Here is a 17,825-nt window from a genome sequence, read left to right as displayed (position 1 = left end):
CATTTTCTGGGGAAGGTTGTAGTGATGCATGTTGGTGGTTGTGGTGACGGGGATGGTGTTATTCCCAGCGGTGCGGTCCCATACTGGTGCATGCTGGGGCTCATGCTTGTGGTTGCAGTGACAGAGAGGTGACGGGTTGGGTTTGGTCCCTGTTGGGAATGGCTGCACTGTTGTATGTCAGTAATCACATCTCTGACTGAAGAGGATGCTGGCAGTACATACACCATCCATCTCCCCTCCCTACCTAAGAGCCTCTTCAGGATCAGCTGGTTTTCTTCCAGCAGGACATCAAACACATTTGATGACTCCATAGTCTCCGTGCGCAAGTGGTTGGCTTCCCAGTTGCCACAGGCATAGCCATAAAAATCCTCACAGGGGTCTATGGTGGCATTTCTCACCTCCAGGAGTCTGGCCAGGAGCATGAGACATTCCTCCGTGTCACAAGGTTCTGGGCAAGAAGCAAAGACAGGAGCCATCATTAGCAGGGTGAAGGAAATTCAGGACAACTGTATGAAAATATAGGAAAGAGGTTATTTTGAAGTTTTATTTGTGGTAAAAATCCTATGCTTTTGGCACAGTGTTGGATTCTTTGAAAAACGATTGCTGAACAGAGGATAAAGTGTTATCCTATGTCTGACTTTGTGGATGGATGACAATAAGTACCAATTAAGGGAAGCCATTAAAATAAAGGCTGTAGGGTCACCCCAGGGAGGAGGTCCCATCTTGGCACAACCCAAGCGGCCACAAAGCTGATTATCAGCGAACTTCTCCTATTTCCATCTTCTTACCACATTCACTGTGTCAGTGGGTGTTTGGCCAAGTAATGACCCCAAGGGAACATGATAACCACTACAAGGTTAGGAAGGGTGTAAACACCAGAGAGGAAGAGAAGGGCATAGCTAGGGGAAAAGAGAGAAACCTGAACAATGATATATCAGGAAGCATTTCCCAAAAGTGAAATCTGTCAGACCTTTTCTACGGAGGAAAGTTGTACCAGTCCAACTTATGTTGATTTAAAAACTGATTTAATTAAGCCTGTGTAAACTCCTGGGTAGACACTCTTATTTTGTTTTAAGAGTGGTTTATGTTGGTTTCCAGTTAAGTCAGTTCTTCGCTGAAATAAGCTACTCTTCAGTCAAAATAATAATACATCTTTAGTTAAACCCTTGGATGTTTGTGTCTAGACAAGGCCATAGGCTGCAGCATAATGTCTCAAGGTGAAGGGTGGAAGGGCCATTGTCTGAGACATAGGAAACTGGCCTAAACAAATTCTGTATAATATACAAGTAGGGCTCAGACCTTCACTGGTTGGTATGATGTACGTGGGAAAAGGTGGGAGATTTGAAATAATGCAGCCTTCTAGGGGTCTATAGTGAGGGTATCCCCAGCCCTCACAAATGGGGAAAGGATAGGAGAGGAGTTAAAAGGAAATGCCAGCTAAGGGGAAAATAAGTAAACTGGGGAACAGGATATGTATGACTTGGCCTCTTCATATTTATAGATCCTTTATAGCAGAGATCTGTCTAGTGGTTAGAAAAGTGGACTGCTTGTGGATCTGGATTCCTGGGCTCTATTTCCAGCTCTGCCACTGACAGGAACTCTCTAATTGTCTTATTAGTACAAGGATTCCATTGGTTGGATCTGTGAAAACTAAGACGGGCCTATGAATTCAGGGATGGAAAGGAAGGGCAATTCCAAGCCCCAGCCCCAAATTCCAGACTTATCCCTATTTCTGCTGGGTCACCTACAGACAGACCAATACTGCTCAGGGATACAGAAGCTGTGGGTAAGAGAGAGGGGATGAGAGTACTGTAATACAATAGCTTTTAGAAGGTGCAATGCTGCTCTTCATGGAAGCTGGGCCAGGCCACACTAGGTTGGGAAGTGTGGGAGCTTGGAAGTGAGGAGACCTTCATATGGCAGGGAGGGCTTGGAGAGGGGTAGGGCAATATCTCTTTATTACAATTTATTTACTTCAGACATTTGTTTTCCTAAGATTTAGGAATCATCCAGGGCCTGGACCTAGTATAGATGCTCAGCCCAAAAGGCAATGAAGGGAGAGGAGAGAGGAAGGGGTCTCACTGGTGGGTCGGGTGTGAGGGAAAGGAGAAGGACTGTCATGTCTTGTACCCAGGCCACCGGTCAGGATGGTGTAGGCAAGAAGCAATGCAAACCCAAGGACAGTGCTGAGCATGAGAGCACACAGGAGCAGGCTCTTCCCCCGGAGCCATCTTCCTTTCTTTGAAGCCTCTCTCGGATCCTCCTCACAGGCCTGAAAAGGGGGAGTGAGGAAAAGAGAGGAGATGAAGAGAGAAACATTCCTATTAAAGTCACACCAGGTCACATGCCCTCCTAGCTCCACCTGTTCAACTAGTATTGACACAGGAGGGGTGGTAACCAGAGACATTACTAATTGTACCAGTTCCCCAGTTGCTTCTATCCATGCCTTGCAGAACCCTCAACAGCAGTTTCTGCACCTCTTCCTCACCAACTGCAGCGATCCTTCCCTTTCTTTCCATTTAGCTGACTCCCCAAATCCTCCCCCAAAATCATGGCACTAACATGCTGCCATCCCATTGTTCATTCTGCTTGTGTTTTACCCCCTTGCCCCAACCCTGTGTCTCTCTGGTCTGTTCAGACTGTAAGCTCTTTTGGGCTGGGACCAGCAGCTGCTTTGTGTTTGTATCTAGGCCTTGGGCACTACTGCCATAAACATGATTAATAATAAACAATAATCATAATAAAAGCAGAGAAAAGATAACAGAAAACCCAGGTGGGGGAGGAGGAATGTGGAGATGGTATAGAAACAGAAGGGGGAGGGATAGCTCAGTAGTCTGAGCATTGGCCTGCTCAAACCCAGGGTTGTGAGTTCAATCCTTGAGGGAGCCATTTAGGGATCTGGGGCAAAAATTGGGGATTGGTCCTACTTCGAGCAGGGGGTTGGATTAGATGACCTCCTGTGGTCCCTTCCAACCCTGATATTCTATGATTCTATAAGGTCATTGGTGCAGGAGACAGAGCTTTCTCAGGGGCTGATCTGAGAGCGTGGAATGGACTCCTCCAGAAACTAAGGTTGGTAAATACCTTACAGGGTAATCAGATTCAAAACATAGAGAATCCCTCTAGGCAAAACCTTAAGTTACAAAAAGATACAAAAGCAGGAATATACATTCCATTCAGCACAGCTTATTTTGCCAGTCATTAAACAAAAGGAAATCACATTTCTAGCTAGATTACTTACTAACTAACAGAAGTTCTGAAACTGCATTCCTGATCTGTTCCTGGCAAAAGCATCACACAGACAGACAGACCCTTTGTTCTCTTCCTCCCCCCCAGCTTTGAAAGTATCTTGTCATCTCATTGGTCATTTTGGTCAGGTGCCAGCGAGGTTATCTTAGCTTCTTAACCCTTTACAGGTAAAACGGTTTTGCCTCTGGTCAGGAGGGATTTTATAGCACTGTATACAGAAAGGTGGTTACCCTTCCCTTTATTTTTATGACACTCCTACACACTCTTCTCCCCATGTGAGAATATGAGAGAACTAACCAGACATGGCAGACGTTAGTCCCGCTGCTTAATGCACTGCTGGAAAGTGCTCCTATCTCTGCTGGAAGCTGCTCACACACTATAGTGATGAGCATGATATAAGATCCTATACAGAGCTGAATAGAAGAAGAGCAAAAAGCAGGGTTCTAGCCCCAGATCCACAAAGGTATTGAGGCTTCTAACTTCCATTGATTTCAATGGAATTTAGGAACCTGCCTCAATATTTTTATGGATCTGGGGCCATAATGCTTAGCACATCTAGTATTTTACATCCTTGAAAGGCAGCACAATCATTAATGTGGGATTTTCAAAGGCAGACATTCCAGTTAGGTGCCCAGTTCCCATTGGCCTTCAATGGGTGCATAACTGTGCCTTTGAAAATCTGCCCCCAACTAATTAAGGCAGGATTTGGAATAGGAGAAAGGAAATCAAATACACAGGAGCTGGGCCTACACATATAGGGTAGAAAACATAGAAAGTGACCAGACCAAACACAAAAAAAGAAGAAAAATGGTTTTCTTCCACCTCACTGTGACGGTAACACACACTGGGTTTTACTCTAAAAGTGAAGACAGTCTCAGGAAGGGGGTGGAAAGGGAGGGAGAATTTGCATGGCTTAAGAACAGAGAGGAGTGGGTACCCTTTTCTTCTGTGTGCAACTCCTTCACTCCCTCCAAAACTATCCCTTGTGCCCCCTCCTTGCCCCTGCAATATGTTTCTCTGTTTTTCAGGTTGGCAGCCTGATTACAAGGTGTTCAAAATCCTGGAGTACTGTGGTCTTGTGGTCTTTGAAGGGTACTTATATCTCCTCAAATGCTGAAAGTTGTGGTATAAGAAGACAGGAAGCAGCAAGATATGACTTTTCATTCGCTGTGTAATCTATAATTCACAGTAGACCCTACATAAAGTGTATTAATATGTTCCTTATTAAATAATGCCTCTGTTTAAAGAACAGTGATTAAAACAAAGAAGCAAGCAAGCAAGCAAACAAACCGGATATTTACAGTGCTCCCTCCAAACCCACAATTCTGAATAATGCGAAGAAGCTGAGATTTTAGGGTCTGTGCTGTGAAGATCATGACAAGAACAAATGTTCCTAAAACATTTCATATTTCCTAAATAATAGCGTTTGGATTTAGCTTATCTGTATTTTATGTTGGGTTTGAAGGAATGACATTCAACTTTTGAAATAACAATGTCCTGGGTCTGCTCAGAAGGACACTGATCTCCTCCCTTAGTGCTGTGGGAAGAAGATACAGAATGGGGGAATGCCTCCTCTGCCTCTCATGGCTAGATACACATGGCCCAACACAAACTAACTACCCTTGACCTTAGGTCCAAAGGGGATAAAATGTCTCTGGGAAACTGTAGGGGGCAAGGGGTGCCACTGATCTACAGAATTTTTCATATAGTCTCTGGCTTCAGTCTGGTCTCAGCTCAGGTAGGTCTGGATACTCAAAGGGTTTTGGCAATGGGATATGGAAGCTTTTACATCTTCCAATCTGGCCTGAAGTTGTGGGGTGCAAGACAGTTGGATAGCTTACAGGGGACTGAGGAATGGGATATGGAGCCTATCATGTGCAGGTTGCCCCTTCCAGGTAAGAGAGGAGTGAGTGGGTAAACTGGCTGTCTGGTTGGAGGAGACTGAGGAAGAGGATAGAGAGCCTTTCACCTCCAAGCCATCACTAGCTTCAATTCATGAAGGAGTGTGGAGTCTGAATGGTTTACAGGAGACTGAGGAGTGGGTCACATTTCCAGTGCTGCTCCATGTTGTGGGGACTGGATATTCCAGGGTGGGGGATGGGCATGGGCAAATGGGGTATGGACCCTGTCATTTATAGGTTACATATGTTAATAAAGATAGGATTGCCAGGCATCCAGTTTTCGACCAGAACACCTGGTCGAAAAGGGACCCTGGTGGCTCTGGTCAGCACCGCTGACCAGGCCGTTAAAAGTCCATTCGGCAGTGCAGCAGGGCTAAGGTAAGCTCCAATGTCAATAAAAGCAGATCTCCCAAAAGCTCTGCTTACTTCATGAGCTCCTCACAGAATAAATGGCCAAATTCAAATTTTCTGTTTCAGTCTTTAAGGTTAGACACAGAATCAAGCCAAGCCAAGTAAACACCTGGGCAGATACACTTGTGTGTGTGTGTGTGTGTGTGTGACTCCAAAAATAGGGTTTAATTCATTTTTTTTGGTGAATAAATATATAAAAATATATTATTGTTGATGACTTGTTTGTTTAGAAAAATTTCTAAACACAAATGTTAAAATATCCAAAACTTTTAAACGTTTGAATTTTTTATTTCAAAATAGTTGGAAATTTCCCAGTTTCTCTCAATTTTACTTACTTCCTAACTTCCTTCCCCTGAAAAAGGGGGATAGGAAAGGTAAAGAAGTTAGAGAAATACGTGGAAAAACCCGACTATCTCTATTTAAATGATTCACTACAGGAAATGTATGAAAATGTGTATATATAGTGAGAGAAAATCACTCCCCTCCCCCGCATTTTTACACCCCCTTGCCTTTTTAAAAAATGGGCAGAAGTAAAAACTGATATGGGGGGCGGGGAATCCAGAAATTCAAAACACATTTTTTCAAAAGTAATTTTCTTTTCCCTTTTTTTTTCAAAAATTGAAAACAATGTGAAAAATTTTGAACAAAACAAAACTGTTCAATTTACTTTTGAATTTTTTTGCTGAATCTTTGGCCCATAATTTCAACTAGTGCAGTGCTAGAAAAGATCTTTGTCCATCTCCATAGATGTCTAATAAGGAACTATGAAAATGTTAGTCTGGAAAATTAATCCTGGGAGAGGAGAAGGCAGAGCTTTTTCAGCAGTTGTCTCAAGCGGATAGAATTCACTTCCCATGAAAAATAAGCTCAGAGCTCACAGCTCTTAGTGCAAAGTATAAAACTTGTTTCTTCAGCTGATCTTTCCCCACATCTGCAATAACGGGGATGATAGAGGAGGAGAGGAAATCGCTGAAAAAAAACAACCCAGAGTGTCTAAGGAAGAAGCTTTTGTCTTGTGGTAATGATAATTTTGTAAAGTGCTCAGATACTGAAGTGCTGAATGTGGGAGAAATTCTTGGTGGTTGGAGGGAGAGGAAAGAGAAAGAATTTAAAGCAAAGATATATCTAGAGGTGAACAAAGCAAGGAAACAATTTTCTAAGAATATTAGTCTGAAGGGGAAGGTGTACTTTGACTCAGCCATGTTCACAATCCTATTTGCTTCCCATGAAAATTCAGGCACTCAAGTTTTACTAACACCAACTCTTGCCAAATTTGCCATGTCAGCCCAAATGCTTGAATAGTCACTGGAAGCTAATTTCTAACTGATTATTTAAGAGTAAAATACACAATTTGGAATTTACAGTGCGTAGGTTAATTACATAAGTCATCTACTCAGTTTTGCTGCCTTATTTTAGAGTTCGGGATGAACTTTCTTTGTTTGATGGCTGTGTGCTACGAGGTACACACTGGCTCCTTGTGCCAGAAGAATTACAGTCAAAACTCATACACCTGGCACAAGATACACATCAGGGAATTGTCTGAACCAAACAATGACTACAGGATCTGGATTGGTGGCCACAGATGGACTCTCAAACTGAAGCACTCATAAAATCCTGTGTCACTTGCCAAATGCATGATAAGACAGCAGTGATATGTACCCCTCCATTACAGCCTGTTCCTCTTCCTGAATCTGCATGGGAAAAAGTGGCAATTGACATTGTAGGACCCTTTGATACTGCTCCAACTGACTGCCATTATGCCATGACTTTAATAGACTATTTCAGTAAATGGCCTGAGTAAACAGTAAACATTTGTGTTTACATCGCAAATCTATTCTGATACAGTAATTAAGTTCCTCTCTTCAGTTTTTAGCAGGGAATGTAACCCCAAAGAACTGGTTTCAGATAATGGTAGTCAATTTACTTCCCTGGAGTTTGAAATTTTTCTAGCACAGAGGAACATTTTACACAGAAGGTCATCCCTATATTACCCTCAAGCCAATGGGGAAATCGAACCGTTTAACAGAAGTTTGAAAGAGAGTATGCAAACGGCTATACTGGAAGGACGATTGTGGATACCCTTCACTACTGATTTTCTTGCAAGCATACCAGGCTACAAGATATGCCACAACGCAAAGATCACCCGCAGAGTTACTGCGTGGAAAACAGATGAAAACTAAACTGAACATTGCTGGATTGTTAAAGGCAAGACCTGATGCCCCAAACAAGGACGATGTGAGAAAAACAGCTGAACAGAGCCAAGCAAAGTATAAGGCTTTCACAGACAAGCAGTGAGATGCTAAGGAACCAAAGTTTGAGTGTAGTTCCTTTGTTAGAATACGAAAACCAAGAATTTTATGCAAAGGGGACCATAAATTCACAGCTCCTCTTAAAATCATGGAGAAGAAAGGACCTTACACCGATTGACTTTCTGATGGGTGGGTATGGAATGCTTATTATCTTGCACCTGCCTATCCACCAAGAGGAAATTATGCCAACACCCAGTCTGCAGTGGATGACTTCACCGTAATACCAACACCACAAGACATTACACTGGAACCAGGGTTTGAGAGACGGCCTGTCAGACCCAGACGACCTCCTGTCTGGACTAGAGACGATTTATGTAGTATCTACAGTGTTTTCAGTGTAATATTTTTGCCAACAATATAGTGTCGTGTTTCATATTTGTTCCTGTGGTTAGAACAACAATGTTTATTTTAATTGAGAGAGTTTCTTAAGAAAGGAGGAAATGTGGTGTTTAGATGTTGTTTGTAATTATTAGAATTGGGAGCACGGGCTGTTGGGAGTCTGAAAGGACAGGAAACAGGAAGGAGGGGGGAGGAGTTGAGAGGCTGGGAGAGAGCTAGAGAGGGTGCAAAAGCAGCTTGGTAAAAAGGTTTCCACTTTGAAAATAAAGTCCTCTTGAAGCTTGTTAGTACCTTGTCTGGTTGATACAACAACCATGTGATTTATAAACTAAGAGGACATGAACTGAGACTGTTACAGTTAAAGCTAGTAGAATTATTTGTTGCAAATAAATTCTCCAAATAATTTAGCCCTTTTTCTGTTTGTGACAGATTTCTGCCTATGCATTCACTGGGCCTGGTTCTCCCTTGTCATTAACATTTATACTTGTGCAAAATGAGCACAAAGCAGGTGTAAAACACTACCAAAGCAGAATGGTAGCATTTTATATCTAATTTGCACTCAGTTAGTATGGGTGTAAATGATGAAACAAAAGGTGTAAGGCAGTGGTGAATCAGAGCTATTATTTGTAAGTATTCTCTAAATAACTTGAATGAATTATTTTCAGCCATTGGGTTGTTCACAAACTGTTCACTTTGACCATTTGCTATTCAGTGGGCCTGAGGCATGATTTGCCACAGTAATCACATGCAGGGGTGGATGTAGTCTCCCGATTCAATGGGAGGCACAATGCCTCTCCTCCTTGCCCTGCTGCGGGAGCACTGGCCACAAGCAGCAGCACCCTCCACCTCAGCACTACAATCCTAATACTGTCCCATGGCAGATGGGAGGTCCCAGGGAGCGGTGGGTGAAGTGGGTGGGTTGGAGAACAAGCCTGCCTCACACTCACCACCCGGGCAGCGGTTTCTGTCCCACGGGGCTCTGTCCGGCTCCCTGCTCCAGGCATTGTGACCTGGCACCCAGGGTCACACTACCACTCAGATTTGGCCCAGCGCCCTCCTCCATCATGACAGAGGACTGGCTGATCCAAACCTGAGTGGTGCTGCAACCTGGTGCAGAGGGTCCCAACACCCCTCCATCATAGTGGAGGGGCAACTGGGCAAAACCTGATATGGGGGGCCCTGTGCAAGTGCACCCAGTGCACATTGGTTAATCTGGGCCTGATTTCCGTGGATGCACTTGCACCAAAGACCTTATCCTCTCAGATTTGGAGCCCCAATCCAGCAAAACACTTTAGCACATGCTTAAATCCATCTCTGTTTAGCAAGGCACTTAAGCACGTGCATAAATCCCTGGAAAATGTGGGATTGAAGCACACATTGAAAGTGAAGCATAGACTAAAGTGCTTTGCTGAACAGAGATGGTTTGCTGAACCCTGGCCTGGAAGACTGAAAAGTGTGAAGCATAAAAACAGCCAATAAAAAATTGAAATAATGAATGACAACTACTCTTGTTCTCATGAGAATGTGGGTATTTGTATGTAAAACAGCCATTCCCCAAATATACATGCCAACAAAACCCCATTTGTCTGAACAGAAAATAAAAATGGGTATGAACACGAACAAATGGAACAGCAATTTAGAATACAAACAAAGGCTTATGAACTCTGCTTTTTGCTGAATTCAACAGCTTTAATTATAACCTAATAGACATTTTGAAATTAATGTTATGTTGATTACTTACATAACTCATATGGTATTGTTTCTGTTCCATTTGGATCTTATATATTTAACCAAATTAGCCCTGCTTGGCAAATGTACATTTGATTATAAATGTGCAGTTATGTTGATTAATTACATAAGACATCTAGTCAGGAAAGAGAAACAAAACCACATGACATATAATTAGCCAATACAATGTGATTTTCAATTTGCAAATATTTCCAACTGAAGAATGAGCTCACACTAAAAAAAAAATGTTGAAAAAAATTGCAAATAATTCTGAATAAAGAGTGTATCTGGAATTCTGCAATTTGTGTGTGGACAAATTGTGGATACTATAAAAAAAACCTCATCAGATACATTATTTGTTGCAAATTGTTCACTTAGGTCTCAGTATAACCTCAAAATGGCCACCAGTGGGAACCAGTTTTCTAAAATCTTTAACTGTGGACAGCAACTCCAAGACAAAACTGTCCACTCGGATGACTCTGAATTGTAGCTGGTGGTTCTAGCAGCAGTTACCAACTGGAATCGTGCAAAATGAGCCTCCCCTGCAAATTCACTCACTCTGATACAGAGATATGGAGACAAATGTGGGCAAAGCAGGGGATACAGATAAATATAGAGACAGAAAACTCTGATATCTTGTCTCACCGGCAGCAGGGAGGGAGGGCCAGGAGTTATCTATGTGTAAATTAGGCAAATCCAAAACAAAGTTGAAACTCAAACTTTGTAGATCCCCATGCTGGAACCTGAACCCCTAGTGCTGGGCCCTGTGCAAGTGCTTTTGTACCCCAACTCTCAAGTGCGATTGAGTCCAGCTGTTCAACCCCCCTTAGGGCACAGAGCAGGATAAGAGTGAAAGAGAGACATAGAAAGGAAGGAAAAGAGAGGGAGCACAAGTGTGTTAAATGATATGAATAGGGGACTAGAGCTCTTTCCCTACCTGCTGAGGCGTCCTTATGCCATTCATTGTGGAGACTCTCCTGCTCCCTGTATGGTTACTGCTGCTGCTGCTAGGTTGTTTATGCCCTACTCCTCCCCAAGAGCTGGTAAAGAACACAGTTCAGATCACAGACAGTCTCTCTTTCCCACCTTGGCTGAGTGCTCGGAGGAGGAGGAGATGAGAAAAAGGGCTTTGAAAAACACCCTTAAAGAAAACAAGAGGCCGAGAGAGAGAGATATGGATACATTTCTGCAACTCCCCGCCCACCTTCTCCTTGTGATACCCGTTCCTCCCCCGTCAGTGCATTTTCGCTTTCTCCTTCCCTTTGGGGGAACAAGGTTCCACCACAGCCTATCTGTCTGAGTTACCCTGTGGACCTGCCCCCTCTCCGCCATGCCAGGAACCCATGTTGGTCACAAATATGCAATTTTTTCCCCCTGCCAACTCACCGCTTCTTCTTTCCTACCCCAGCTGCCCTGCTGTTCCGTCCACTCCACATGCCTGCTCTGATATTCTAACTGCCTGTCTGAACCTGCTGTTTTGGGCCCTGAGGCCTCTGCTAACCTCCAAGATAATGACACTTATAATGAGGAGCACATTCTGGTGCTCCTCCACCCACAGAAGGTGCAAAAATCCAGATGTGCTTCTCCTGCTGCTTCTACAAAAGCACCAGTATCTATTTCCAGCAGGAGAAGAAATGGAATTCTGATTCTCTTCCTTCTGCACCCAGTATACATTCCAGGGTGGCAGGTGCACCCTGTGTGCATTCCAGCTTGGTACAAAATAGCAGCAGCCCACTTCCCTGAAGACCGTTCCTGGGAGGATTTAAGAGGCGTGGTTCCTCTGCTTAGAGAAACCAGCTGGTGGTCCCTTGAAGGTTTCATGAGTGGAGTGGGAGTCTAGGTTACTTCCCTCAAGACCCCTAAAGCTCAGTGACAGGGAAGGACAGTTACAGAGGGGTGGCTGGGCCCTATTTGGGGGGGGTGAGAGTTTACAGAAAGGTTAGACCTGAGCAGAGGTCCAGGGGCAGGGTCCTCCCTCACCACTCCACTCTGACAGACTCTCCAGATGAATGTGCTATTGTCTTCCCACACTGCCTTTGGGATATACAAATAGGCTTGGATTCCAGTTCAGGCATTCAGAAATTTCCCAAATATTAGCGCCCCCCCCAAAAAAGATCTTAAAGTGAGGTTATTTGTGTATCCGTGACGTGCACATGCAGATTCATAGTTTTATAATTATGAGATAAGGATATTGATCCCTTATGAAGCTGAAGTCAATTACTTATCCCCAGTTCCTTGTACTTCTGTGTCACCCCAAGTCATACATTTCCATATCCATCTGATGATTCTGAATAGCCTGGAACATGGAGGTCCCTGTAGAAGTTTTCTTTTTGTGCAGTGTTTTATCCTGTGTCACCCCCAGCTCAGCCTCCATTTTACAAATGCTCCTCGAATTTGCATCTAGCTGTGTATGAGAAAATAGCTCTTGGGTCACCCCAAATCAAGTCTCTGAGACTGAGGGCATCATGTCTCAGAATGTTCAGAACCATTTGACAGACACAGGGACACATGACTTGGTGTGACCTGAGAGATGTTATGTCAAACTACCAGTTACTTATTTAAATTAGGAGCCCCTGAACAATGAACCAGGATCCTGAATAGGGTGGGAATAGGTAACCCACTTCAGCCTCGTGGTTCCTTTATTTAGCACAGCCTCTGTCATCCCCTGAGCAACATAAACTATTGTCCCCAACCAGGGTAGGGAGAATAACTGTGAAGTGACAGAGTGATTTATATCATGTGACTGAGGTACTCAATCTGTCCTCAGACTGGTTGATAAGGCTCTCCTGACAGGTGGCCTGGACCCTCATGCCCATGTCTTCACTTTGGTATGTGTTCTCTCAGACAACTGGCAAGATGAATCACAGCAGTATTTATATTCATATTCAAGCTCTTTGTCTTTGCCTTCAAGGCCCTGCACAATTTAACTTCTACCTACTGCACAGCTCATGATTACTTTTGCTCCCTGACCCTTCCAAGCTGTGTCTAGCTGATCCTTTCATGTCCCTCTGCCACACTTGTCTCTGTGCCTTCACTCTGGGGCTCACACTCCTGTACTCTTCATCCATAGGTCCCCCATTCCATCCTCTCCTCCTTCATATCCCTTCTCAAAACATAAATCTTCCATGACACCTATAAGCATCTGTGAATAAACTAGCCAAATTTCTTCACTTCTATCTGCTCTCTGACTCTGTCCCTCTGTCACCCTTGGTCTGAGAGGTGCTGGAACTAGGGGTCCTGGGGGTGCTGCCACACGCACTGGCTTGAAGTGGTTTCCATTATATACAGTTTAGAGTTTGGCTAAATGGCTTTCAGCACCCCCACTATACAAATTGTTCTAGCACCCCTGCTTACACCTGGTGGTGCTGGCAGCAACAAGGGCCAGGTTCCATATCTAGAGATTCCTGTTAATATTGCAAAACAGAAATGCCTCAAGCCCCCTGTTAGGGGCTTATTCCTTTTCCCGCTTACTTCCCTGATCCTTCTCGCATGAATAGAGAGCAATAATACCCAAAGTCCAAAGGTGCAAACAATTCAATGTTTATTAGGGTGAACTTCCAGCAAGCATGATTCCAGTTTCCTTCCTCAGTGTCCCCCTTCCCAGTTCTGACACCAGAGAGCCTTACCTGTGTCCCTGTTCCCATTCCCCCCCTTAGCAAAACATGATTCCAACTTCCCCACCCCCATTCCCTTTTCCCATTCCCCCCTTTACTTCCTCATTGACTGCAGACTATATAGTAAAACTTGAGTTCTGCTTAGCTATACCTTAACCAATCATTTTACTGAAATTTAACTAACCAATCCTAACATATTGTAACATGATTAGCCAACCAATTATATCCCACTACCTTAATTAGTTTACACCCAGGAAAATTAATTATACAGCAGACAGAAACAATCACAGAACCAGACAGAGACCATGCAAATAAACAATAGCAAAGTGGGAAGTATAATGACAAAACAATACAGAAGAGAGGATTTCACAACTACATCTATAAAGACATAAGGGTTTCCCAGCTGCGTCGATTGATAAGTGAGTTCTTACCAAACAGGATGCTATCAAACTAAGTTTCCTTTTATGTCTTCTAGGCACTTCCCTTTCTCTGGAGGCGATAGGCATTATCAGGACAGGACAGTATTCCTAACAGCCCAATAGCACTTTATTTCAGTGTGGCTAGTTTGGAATGTGAGGATGTGACCGTTCGCTTCCCAGCTTATGGCTGCCTCTGCTGCTTAACCAAAGGCCTAAGAACAGGGCCTCAGACTGTCACAGTCAGAGAAGACTCTTACACCAGCAGACAGTGATTTTGATTCTTTCTTTTATATCTCTGTAACTAGCTAAGTGATAAGAATACACCTAAATTCTTAGAGTATAGGCCTTTACCGACAGGCCTGAATATCTATATCCTAACATCCCCACACAAAAAGCTGGGAGAACTAAATACCATCCCGGGCACCTCTAAGAGGCAATACTTCCCCTCTTGCAAACAGGAGTCTGTGAATAACAAAAGAAAACTTTTATTGCAAGGGAAAGGAAATGCAGCATTAATTTGGGAAAACACCACAATAATGATTCAAAAATATGCAAACTACAAGTGAACACCTCCCCACAATATCTTGGGCAATGTCCTTTGCCTCAATTTCTCACCTGGTGGAGTGAAAGCCTGACAGACAAATGTCCCTTTAACATGCTGCACCTCACTCACAGTCAGTTGTCCAAAGTCAGCAAAGTCCCAGAAGTCAGGGGTGCTTTCACGTGGGTTCAGCTCCCACCCCTGAGGGGGGCATTGAGCAATGCCCCTTCTGCTGCTCACTGCTACCGCTGTTGTCTATCCTGTTGCCTGCCACCTCTGCATCTAGCTGTGATGATTCCACTACCTAGTCCAGTTCTTAGTGATTTCATTGGGTAGTGATTCTTAGTGATTTCATTGGGAACCTTACTGTTGCTGTATCCTTTGTGTTGTATTTCAGTGCAATACTGTCTCTACGCAAGGTCTAAGGTTCAACCCCCTAGACCAGCGGTTCTCAAACTTTAGCAACCTGAGGACCCCCATTTTGATTTTAAAATTTTCATGGATCCCCAAACCTCCCGATCAGTCCCAGGCCCCATCACCCATTGCACCTCTTCCCATCCCCGCTCCACCTCTGCTACTCCTCTTCCCTGACTCTTTCCACACCCTCCCCCAAGTGCACCCCGTCCCCATTCCTCCCGCTCCCTACCAGCGCCTCCTGCACGCCACTGAACAGCTGTTCTCCAGTTCGCAGGAGACGCTGGGAGGGAGGGGGAGGAGTTGATCAGTGGGGCCCACAAGCCCCCTGGAGTACCCTTGCAGACCCCCAGGGGTCCACAGACCCCAGTTTGAGAAGTGCTGCCCTAGACCTTGCCATCAGTGATTTCACCTCTAGTGAGTAATTAGTGAGCAGAGACAAGGACTCTCCTTTGAGTCTGATCAGCTCTGTCTTTAGACACTGGAGGGGAGTATCAACTGGTACAGGCTCTTTAAGTAACACCACATCACCCAGTAGGAACACCCATTCCAATCCTCTCTGACTTTCCCTTGGATTTGGCTTCACTACTCCCTGCTTAATGAGCGAGGTAAGAGAGTGAGGTTAAAGTGAGGGTAACCCCCTCAATTAGGACACATTAAGTTCTGCTGCCCTTTCATCATACAATCAGGATAATAACATTTCATTATCCCCAGGTCCAAGATTAAAGTGCATATTAACCCAAAACAGCCAAAATTGATTACTTTCGCAAAGCAGGTCTCTCTGCTAATCAGGTGTGTCTATGCAAATACAGTCTGCTCCTAAAGTCTCTTCCCCCGGTTCATCAATAGAGGATAGAAGAAAACTTATTCTAACTGTTTACATATCTAGCTAGCTACTTAAATGCTGCCTGTAACTGAGGTACCTGAGAGCCTCCTAAAATTAAGGAATGTACTCATAAAGTAGTATTTATCTCTCTTCTCTCCAGTTAGTAGGGGCTGGGCTTTGTATGCTCTTTGAGGCGCAGACCTTATTTCCGTTTTTGTATGTAAAGTGCCTAGAATGCTTTGGGCATGATACAATTTAAAATAATTTGGTTTGCTAAATAGGATCAATTTTCCTGCTATTCAGCAAACTAGATTCAGCTTTCCTGACCCAGAAATTTTGATGCTTGTTTAGGCCCTATCTTTTAAATAACATTTTATCTCCTTTCCTTGAAGTTCACCCACACCCTTGAAAAACAAAATTTTGATTAGTACATTGAAAGCTCAGATGGAGGAATAGCTGCCAACAAAAACCATCTAAAAACACACACAGAGTAAAGGAAGCAGGGGTCAAGCTTTCGGAGTTGCTGAACATTTACAACTTTGCAGGGCTTAAATTCAGCCAGAGGTGTCCAGAGTAGAGCTTCGGTAAAAATTTTTAAACTCATGAGGCAGAAAGCCCGAGCCAGAGCGCCCTCCCATAGGGCTAAAGCCCCAAGCCCAGTGTCTCTCATAGGGCTGAGGTCCTGAGACCCAGTGCTACCCCCTATGGGGCTAAAGCCCTGAGACACCCTGCCCTGCAGCTGAAGCCCAGAACCCCACTGAACCTCAGGGCAGAAACCCTTAGCCCCACCACTCTGTCGCAGGGCAGAAGCCCTGAGCTCCCCACAAGCCTGCAGCTGAAGCCAAGGGCGCTGACCATGCCCCCATCCCTGATGGGCCTTGGAGTTTTTATCGTATGTGTGTGTGTGTGGGGGGGGGGTAGCCCTGATAAATAATCTATAAGAATTTAAGCCTTGCAACTTTGATGGAAGTCCTTGGGAGCTGTTGCAGCTCAGGCCCTCTGAAAATGAGGCCCCAAACATATTTGGTTTTAAAATTACTATGAAACGTGAATTGGCCAACAATCAACATTGGAAAACATCAATGAGAGAATGAGACTGGAGTTAACTTGTTTAAGTTAATCTCTTAACCAGATGCTAGGCACTGATAGGCTTTTTTTAACGTATGCCCCACCAGTGGGAGAAATGTAATTCCTATTATTATGACCCTGCTATGTATTCTCCGTGGTACAGTATCTAGACCATTTTGGATGATTGTGAGCTGTTTCAGATCTCACAAGCTAAACAGGGCTGAACTTCAACAGTTCTTGGATAGGAGACCTCCACGGAGATCTAGGGTGCTTCAGGAAGTAGTGCCATTTCTTCAACAGAGACCACTCAGCCCTCTGTCAGTGCTCACTGCAATGACTAAGCATGGCACTAGAGGGTGCTGTGTTGCAGCAGTATGGGTGGCTCAGTTTGGGGTGCTCTCCCCTCTGAGTCAGCACTGACCCGAATGCCCCAGAATGGAGTTAGTGGGCACTGCCAAGGGTGACTCAGTAGGGGTGTGTGCCCTAGCATAGTCCTGGATTGCAGGGAGAGTGATTAGTAATTCAATAAGAAGGTGCTGTGAGTCATCTAAATGTGATATAAAGCGGCCCTTGGCAATTAAAGATTCAATGGTGTTTTTTCTCCAAGAGTAGGGGATGTTAAGCCCTGTGTCCTTGCCAAACTCCATGTATCTCTCTCAACTGTCCATATTTCCACTGGATATTGAACTCTTCTGCACTTCATGCCCTATACTGTTGTGTAGTGTGACTGTGATGGAGGAGTGATGCCTGTACTGTCTATATAGCCTGCAAATAGCTTGGGATCCTTCAGGAGGAAAGGTGCTGTGTACGTGAAGTTGTTTTTGCTGCTAACTCATGAATTTCTTCGAAGACACCTTATCAGCTACTGAAAGAGCAGACAAAATGCTTTTCCCTGGAAACTTTCTCATGGCCACTGATGGAGGCAGAGGTGTCAGAGCGGGGACGTCACAGGAACATTTATCAGCTTATCTGTGAGCTGCAGAGGACAGCTCTGAACCCTTGAGGC

At 44.3% G+C, this 17,825-nt stretch overlaps 1 protein-coding gene across 1 annotated transcript in view; it reads right to left on the bottom strand.

Moving 5' to 3' along the window:
- The window catches only part of KEL (Kell metallo-endopeptidase (Kell blood group)), a 30,738-nt gene extending 19,673 nt beyond the window's left edge, over window positions 1-11,065 (bottom strand). The window contains exons 1-3 of the mRNA XM_084633988.1: window positions 10,875-11,065; window positions 2,083-2,272; window positions 245-448 (exon numbers count right to left, since the gene is read on the bottom strand). Coding sequence (XP_084490114.1) covers window positions 245-448; window positions 2,083-2,272; window positions 10,875-10,901 — 421 coding nt within the window. The 5' untranslated portion in view covers window positions 10,902-11,065. The remainder of the gene's footprint in view (window positions 1-244; window positions 449-2,082; window positions 2,273-10,874) is intronic.
- Between the last annotated feature and the right edge of the window lie 6,760 nt (window positions 11,066-17,825).

This window comes from Lepidochelys olivacea (genome assembly GCF_965140295.1).
Source record: "Lepidochelys olivacea isolate rLepOli2 genome assembly, chromosome: 1".
Lineage (NCBI taxonomy): Eukaryota > Metazoa > Chordata > Testudines > Cheloniidae > Lepidochelys > Lepidochelys olivacea.
This window is presented reverse-complemented; position numbering and strand designations above follow the sequence as displayed.